Here is an 8,321-nt window from a genome sequence, read left to right as displayed (position 1 = left end):
TGCATCAACAAGTGTTTCCACATGGCAATCCAAAATGCCTACGTGGTTGTGCCACATCACTTTTGTTGCCATCGTGGATCCACTACAACATCATGCCCTAGCACCTTCGTGCCATTGCAACTCACCCAAGATCCATTGGCTCCAAAACTTCCACAAGGTGATAGAATTTTCCATGGTAAATGTTGAGAAAATTCCCTGTCTAGTGCTCCATAGCTTTTGTCTGATCTGCATCCTATTATAAAAAGGCACTCCAAATACACTACAGATGAACCAAGCCCAACGGTGACGTGGACCCTTTCGTGTCAACCTTATGTATGTGACATGTGACACCCATGACCACATGGTGCCAGAAAACCATTACCACGTCTCGAGTGGATTTATTTGATTATGTGTCCAAAAACTCCCATTCCACTTGCCACGTGTCACATGATTGACATGCCACATCAACATCCATGCCATGTTACCTTTCCACATCCTTGAAAGCTCTTATGTGGAATTCCACATCATCTCATCTGACCCACATGGCCTTGGCCATCTCAGCTTAACCCAAGGGATGCATAGGGCTCAACCCTCTCATATTTTGCAATGAATTCACATTCTAAAAAGTTTAGTGATTAGGATGTAATCTCCCCGTCATATATCGTATCATTCATCATTCCCTAGGACATGGATTTTACTATCACATCGCCACAAGGATCAGGGATATTTGTCAACTAGGCACGGTGCGACGTGGACTTTCACATCGAGTAATAGGATAGATTCTTGTCCCGCACATATCAATAGTGCCCATTTCCCAATGGTGATTATACACCAAACAATAGAGGAGGTGTGCACCATGAAAATTGATGATGAATGGTAGGAAAAAATCTGCCCCACTCTATGTCAAAAACACCACTTCAATATAATCAATGCATACCACTCACCCAGGGAGACACGATGTGACATCAATTGTTTTTCATCCATTAATAAGAAGTTATCTATCCTACCCTTTGACCTTGGCCGAAAGCCAAAACTCTCTTATATACATATCTGTACATAAATGAATTCCATGACTTAGTCAGCCATAATATGAGTTTTGTTCTCTGTGCTTCAAGGCTTATAGGATGTCTACATATACATATATCCATTTACCTCTTGTTTCACCTAACACCAATCATCGGCCTCCAACGAAGCAACAGGGAATCCTCGACATTTCTAGTGCATCAAGCATTGGAAATCACCTTAGTTGAACTTTTCAAGCAACCACACATGGATTTGTAAATAACACTATTACTCGTGCAATATCAACAATTATAAGGCTCCAAGACCCTCTTAACCATGAAAGAATACACATAATACATATCATCATAGACAATAGGGACATCATATTCTTTTCATGCCAATGCATTCACTGCTAGAAAACATATACTAATTCAACATCTTTACTACTGTAAGGTTAAAAAAGTACATCTAGCATTCCAGAGTTCCCAATTAAGGAGTTTTACAACATAAGAAATTATTAGCAACACGAGGAAGTATTAAAAAATTTCCCAAACTAAGAAAATCATTCACATAATCATCTCATTTTCAATAACCAAGAATGTATATTCCTCCTTAAGTGTTGATATGCCATTATTATATAACAATATTAATCAATATAACATTGCATAGATATGCACAACATTACAAGACACTTATCTTGATAGTTGGATGACTGGGAACAAAGAGAGGCACTTCAACTCTCAATCCAATCATAGGCTAGCTACGCTGCAATCCTTCTTGCAGTTGACCACCCCAAGCCAAATTCAAAGTTTGAGGAGGTAATTGCTCAAGGGAATTCACACTGATACCAATCAATCTAATCACACATGAATCTAGAGACCATCCCTTCTCCACTTGTTTAGTACAAGACCATATCCCAAAGTGTCTCCACCTATTCAACCAGGAATCCAGAGCACACTAAATCTCCTTTTGTTAACTTCACAAATATCAGAAACACACAATTTACCCTTTGCTAACCAGGAATCTAGAGTACACTTTGTTCCAAATGCTTCACCTCATAGGACTCTAGAATGCATAATGTCTCCACATGCTTCTTTTCTTCTCTTCTATGCCTTCCAAACTCACAAAATTACCACTCTACTATGCAGAAACCCATAACACACAACAGTTCCACCCACTTAACCTAGTGGGAATCCAGACTACGTTGTGTCTCCACCTACTTCTTTCTCTTCAACCATGCTTCTCAACATACTCCCACTCCATCACCATCGCTTGTGCTCAATGTCCTTCTTCTGCCCCATGAGTTCACTCGCAATTATTGTATGCCTAACCCAACATACAAGCATCCACAACATGCAAGTTGTGTCTATGATCCTTAATATCAGCGACACCTTTCTTGTAGGCTGTTCTCTCCTTAAGTGTTTGCCAAATGTTATTCTCAATGCCAATTCAAATACACCCCCATTTCTTTCCTGTCGTCTCCTCTTATCTTCCATTGACCTCTATCTCCCTTCTTGCACGTTGATTACCCAACACGCTCCTCGAGGGAAATGGTGGTATGGATTTTTCCTTCAATCAGGGAGCCTATACTCAACTGCAGGCCATTAAAAACTCAGTAAAAAAAACTAGTGGCCAATAAATCAACAACCTAAATAAACCAATTCCCAAGCAACTCCTCCTCGCACCTCTGAATCCATGTCCACTTCTCTCAACGAATCATTTTGTTTATATTTCCACAATATTTACATGAATTATAAATTCACAGTAATAATTACAAGAGGGATAGCCAAAAATTTCATTACAAATTGTCTATGCAATTAACTAATAGGTTGTAAATCAATTTCATGAGTAGCATAGGGAATTTTGACTCACCCACTAGGAAAAAGGGAAAACTAGTAATGATAAGTTACTAAAATGGTAAAATGTGTTCTACAAATATGATACAAAGTGGTTGGTGAAGATATAAGTTAAATTTAAAAAATTATGCAATCTTTGCGAAAATATGTTTTATTCAAAAATTTATTAGTTACATGGACCTTCATAAAGTGACACAAACTTAAATTATGTAGATTGCAAATTTACAAGGGATTTGTGAATGACTAATTTGTAGCCTTTTGGAGCACACCATTGATAATTAGATGGTTTAATATAGAGGGTTGGCTCAATATAGAGGGTAAACCAAGTTGTCAAAGGCATTTTGAGAGATCATTGTAAAAAAGACTTCCATAAAATAAGCTAAGTTATAGAGAACATGTCAAAAACCAATGCAGAATCTTGTTGAAATCACAAACATTTGTGAATATTGTAAATATTAACACTAAGTATTGAGTTATTTATCAATTCACATATATGGTGGTTTTCATCCCCTATTGAAAGGTAAAAAATTGTAGATAGTAAAAGGGAAACTACTAATATAATTAGACATGTAGAGATGTTGTAGGAAAGACAAAATGAAGTGAAGGAATGCATAAAGAATATGGAATAGGCTCAAAGTTTTAAGGAAAATTTAAAAAATGAAAATTTATTTTGTAAAAACTTAAGTCGATCTTACTAATTTGATTTTATAAAATTTAGACCAATCATTAAAAAAAAATTACCATTACTTTTTGAAAATTAGTACATCTCCGAAATCTAACTCTCAAGATTTTCGTTTCCTCAAGTAGGAGCCAAATGTATATTAAGATTGTCATAAAACTCTATAGTCATTAAGGTCAATAACAAGGTTTATTTGAGCATAAGGCCAAATCGTTCATCACCTATAGAGAAGTGCATCGTATGACACCGAGGGCCTCCTTCAGGAACAACACACACTGGGAGAAAAACACTAAAAGCAGGGACGAAACGGAATGCCAAAAATAACATACCATGTTTATTGGCAAATGATCAAGCAGGCCCATATGGTACAATCTTAGGTTAAAAAAAAAAAGTAATTTAAATCTTTTCTGCTCAATACACCTCTTGGAGGTAGCTTTTAAAGCCTGGTAGGCTGCTGTACATCATCCTTTGAAGGATGCTTCTATTATGGTGCTTACAATCCTTTATACACTAATGCTATGTAAATATCTAAAATATACTACAACTATCTGGAATAATAATATATGTAAACCTCATGACTGCCTTGAGATGGTAAAGGAGATTCAAGGAGTTAATGTCAATCATTCATCCATGAGTATAAGCCCACTGTTATATGGAATACTTTGAAGTTTGTGTCACATCCATTTCATCGTCATCATCTCTGTGGAAAAAAAGCTTAAACCGGGCTACCATGCATAAGATGTTTTACAGTTGAGCAGCTCAAATGCCCTATTATATACTAAGTGAATGGGAATGCAAAGTTAGAAGGATTTCATATGACCTGCATAATAACAGCCCATATTATGATATTAGTGCCTTTATGGAGACTCAGAGATCCTAGACCTACTGTGTTGTGTTACCAAATTTGGTCGATTTCCTCGTATCTTTGCTGAAGCCCTAATGGGCCTATTCTTTGCCTGAAATACTGTGCTTCTGTGCAAGGGCTGATGAAATGCTTCCATTGGGGTAGATGCTTCTACTCTTTGGAACAAACTAGTAGAGCCAATATTAGTTAGGTCTCATACTGGTATAGTAATCAAATTCTCCTCCAGTTGAGCAAGGGAAAATAGCACCACTGAACAATGCTTCTAAATAGTGGTGATAAAGTAAAGATATATGTCATATGTCTATGCCACATGTATTGTCATGGAAAGTATGTGTGCTACTGCGTGCAGAAGAGGAAGCATATGTAGAGTTAGATGAAAAAGCACTAGGATTCCTCTTGAGATGGGGTGACAAAGTGGCAGCTACTGCCTTCCTAATTTGTTCATCTGGGCTGCAGAGAAGCAGCAATTCCACAACTTCCCCCATGGAAGGCCTGTTAATGGGCAGAGTACTGGTGCATAGCAGAGCCACCCTTAACATCAGCATCATTTCTTCTCTATATGAGCCTGCTACTCGTGAATCCAGGACTTGATTAACGTCAATGTGGATCTGATTCCGAATCCACTTAACAATGTCTGAGTCATCTCCAAACTCTACATCATTGGTCTTCTTACCAGTCACAAGCTCCAGCAGGACCACACCAAAGCTGTATATGTCACTCTTCTCATTCACGTTGAGGGTGTAAGCATACTCTGCACACATGTCCATCAATTAAATCAGTTGAGCTAGAATTGTTTCTTTTCAGTTATAAGAACATTTGGTTAATGCGCACACATATATTCACAGGAATTGATCTGTTCGAGTGGAAATCCTTACCTGGGGCAATATATCCATATGAGCCAGCAACAACTGACATGACATTTTCCTGTCCCAGCTTCTCCACAATTCTAGCTAAACCAAAATCAGCAATATGGGCCTTCAATTCAGAATCCAACAATATATTACATGATTTAACATCCCTATGTACAATTGGAGGGGAACAACCATGATGCATGTAGGACAACCCTTTGGCAGCACCAAAAGCTATCTTGTAACGAGTAGGCCAATCTAAGGTTTCCCCTTGAGAACCATGAAGCCGTTCATACAGGCTACCATTTGGCATGTATTCATACACTAAAAGCTTAGAATCTGAACTAGAGATGCAGCAAAGCAGCTTAACAATGTTGGCATGCCTAATCTTCCCTAGAGTCTCCACCTCTGCTTGAAATTCCTTGTCTTGGACAGATTGCAGTTTCCCATTGTCCCAGATCCTTTTCACAGCAACAATATTACCAGTTTCCAACGTCACCTTGTACACTCTGCCCGCACCTCCACTTCCGATAACATTATCTTCTGTCAATCTATTCAGGATGTCTGACTCGTCAAATTCCACCCTGTGAAAGGATGTGAGTTTCCAAGACTCTGTACTTGTTTTAACCTGAGCAGAATTCTTGTATGCCATATACAGGAAACATATACCAATCAAGCACACTACTACTACCACAACAACAACTGCAATCAATACCCTATTTAGATGACTTTCAGATTCCTCTTTCTCAGGATGGAAACATGAAGGAAGGATTAATGGTCCACCTCCACAAAGGCCCGGGTTGTCAAGAAAACTTTCATTATAGGCCAAATTGTTGTAATCACTGGGGATAGAGCCAGAAAACATGTTACCAGACACATTCAGAAAGCTCAACTTGAGATGATCTAATTGAAGAGGTATACGTCCTGAAAGCAAATTGTTTGACAGGTCAAGGCTGTTAAGAACGGGCAGCGACCCAAGTGATGCTGGCATTGATCCTGTGATGCGGTTGTTGGCAAGGTTAAGCTGAGAAAGACTTTGCCATGATATGATTGTCCTAGGAAGTTCCCCATATAACATGTTGTGATCAAGAGAAAGCCTCAGCAGCAAGGATAATTTAGTAAGTTCCACTGGAATAGTCCCCGATATATGGTTGTGACCAGCCAGAAAGACGCTGAGATTCCACAGCTGTCCAATGCCAGAGGGAATTCTTCCACTGAATTGATTTTTTGATATGTCCAACCATGATAGATTGGTTGCTTTGGTGACCTGAGAAGGAATTTGGCCAAGGAAAGCATTGTTTGTCAATCTCAATTTTACAAGGAGTGGAGAGCTCCATAATCCCTGAGGAACCTCACCGCTTAGCTGGTTATCCTGGACTTGGACATTAGTTAGACTAGGGCAATTTCCTAGAAATTCAGGCAGTCTGCCATTAAACTTATTCTCAAAAACAATAAAAGCCATCAGTACTCTGCCTCTACAGACATTCTGTGGAAGAGGACCCGAAAGATCATTCGTTGATACATCAAACTCAACAAGTTTAGAACCCATCCCAAATCCGTGGGGCACTTGTCCTGTGAGCTTGTTATTAAAAAGCTTGAGATGGACTAAGCTAGTAAGCTTATCAAGCCCAGAGGGTATAGACCCAGAGAGCTGGTTATTGTATAGCTGCAGTGTCTCTAAATTTGTCAAGTCTCCAATGCCCTGGGGGATGCTTCCATTGAACTCATTCATTGACAGATCCAAATTCACAAGACTCTTTAGATTGTTTATATTACCTGGAATTGGCCCTGATAAATTGTTCTTAAATAAAATCAGATCTGTCATGTTTGACAGGGCCATCAATTTGTTGGGTATCCTTCCCGTCAATTGATTCCGGGAAAGGTCCAACTGTACCATATCTGCTACATTCCCTAATGACTCTGGAATTTCTCCCACTAAATTACAACTCTTCATCCACAACTGCTGTAGCCTTGTTAATTTCCCGAGCTCGTGTGGGATTACCCCTTCAGCCAGAGGGTTGTAGGCCAGTGTTAAGTTTTTCAACGAAGAGATGTTTCCAAGGAAGGAAGGAACAGTACCATTCAACAGATTAGAGTGCAAGAACAATACCTCAAGCTTAGGCAACCGTCCGAATCCAGCAGGAATGTCACCTGAGAAATTGTTGGATGAGAGGTCCAATTGCACGAGCTCCTCCAGTTTATATATCTCACCTGGCAAGGACCCAACGAACACGTTCTCAGACAACTGCAGGCTTCGCAAACGGGTACAATTCAGCAGGCCAGACAGAAAATCCCCACCGAAATAGTTTATGTTTAAGTTCAAGTTCCTCAGATTACTCAATTTACAGACACTGGAAGGAATTGTTCCAGTGATATTCAAGTTTTCAAGGTCCAGACCCACAATAGACTTGGTGTTGCTATCACAGGTGACTCCAGTCCAGTTACAGTGGTCATCACTATTTGAATTACTTCTCCAATCGCTAAGTTCCCCATTAATATTCCAGCTCGCCTTGACTTGCAAGAGTATCTGGCCTTCTTCGGACAGACAATTGCATTGCAAACAGAGCAACAACCCAAGCAATAATACAAAACCATATACATTTCCCATTTGAGTGGCGACCTTTTTCTTACTGTCTCCTTTCAAATCTTCTCTCAATTGTGAATGGAAGCTCTCTGCTCATCACAGGCGATTAATGTATTTGCAGAACGAGTGATCCATGGACTTGTCTGTACATCGTTTGCAGGTCAACAAGTCAATTATTCTGGATGCCCTTAAAGTCAGAAAAGTAGGCATGTACAGGAAGGAGTTGTTATGGGGAATTCGTAACGTGGTGCAATGCATCAGAAAAGTTAAGTTCACATCATCATCCGATTGGCCAATGCTGTCTTCGCTCGTTTCCACAAGGCCGCCTTGCTGAAGAGTCAAGAGTATCTAACGAATGCATACGTACACTCATTGACTTGACAGTGAAAGAAAAATAGCCATGGAGCCCAGATCCGTGGTTGTTGAATACAGTGATCTATAATTGTGAAAAACGTACCTCTGGGCTACAATGGTGTGAGAAACAAGAATCACAGAGCATTTACAGTCA

The 8,321-nt window shown here is 39.4% G+C and overlaps 1 protein-coding gene across 1 annotated transcript; it reads right to left on the bottom strand.

The window, feature by feature from the left end:
- Positions 1-4,035: 4,035 nt before the first annotated feature.
- LOC149259317 (uncharacterized) lies at positions 4,036-7,989 on the bottom strand. The gene is made up of 2 exons (XM_089418086.1): positions 5,257-7,989; positions 4,036-5,132 (listed from the first exon to the last, which is right to left on the bottom strand). The coding sequence occupies exons 1-2, from the start codon at positions 7,835-7,837 to the stop codon at positions 4,675-4,677; spliced, it is 3,039 nt and encodes a 1,012-aa protein (XP_089274212.1). The 5' UTR covers positions 7,838-7,989; the 3' UTR covers positions 4,036-4,674.
- Between the last annotated feature and the right edge of the window lie 332 nt (positions 7,990-8,321).

This window comes from Pinus tabuliformis, chromosome 6 (genome assembly GCF_031772625.1).
Source record: "Pinus tabuliformis cultivar Carrire ecotype Pingquan chromosome 6, CPIR1, whole genome shotgun sequence".
Lineage (NCBI taxonomy): Eukaryota > Viridiplantae > Streptophyta > Pinopsida > Pinales > Pinaceae > Pinus > Pinus tabuliformis.
This window is presented reverse-complemented; position numbering and strand designations above follow the sequence as displayed.

Coding starts and splice junctions, on each gene's coding strand:
- LOC149259317 (XM_089418086.1), bottom strand. CDS start 7,837: ATGGGAAATGTATATGGTTTTGTATTATTGCTTGGGTTGTTGCTCTGT. Junction 5,133..5,256: donor ATATGGATATATTGCCCCAG/GTAAGGATTTCC, acceptor ACATGTGTGCAG/AGTATGCTTACACCCTCAAC.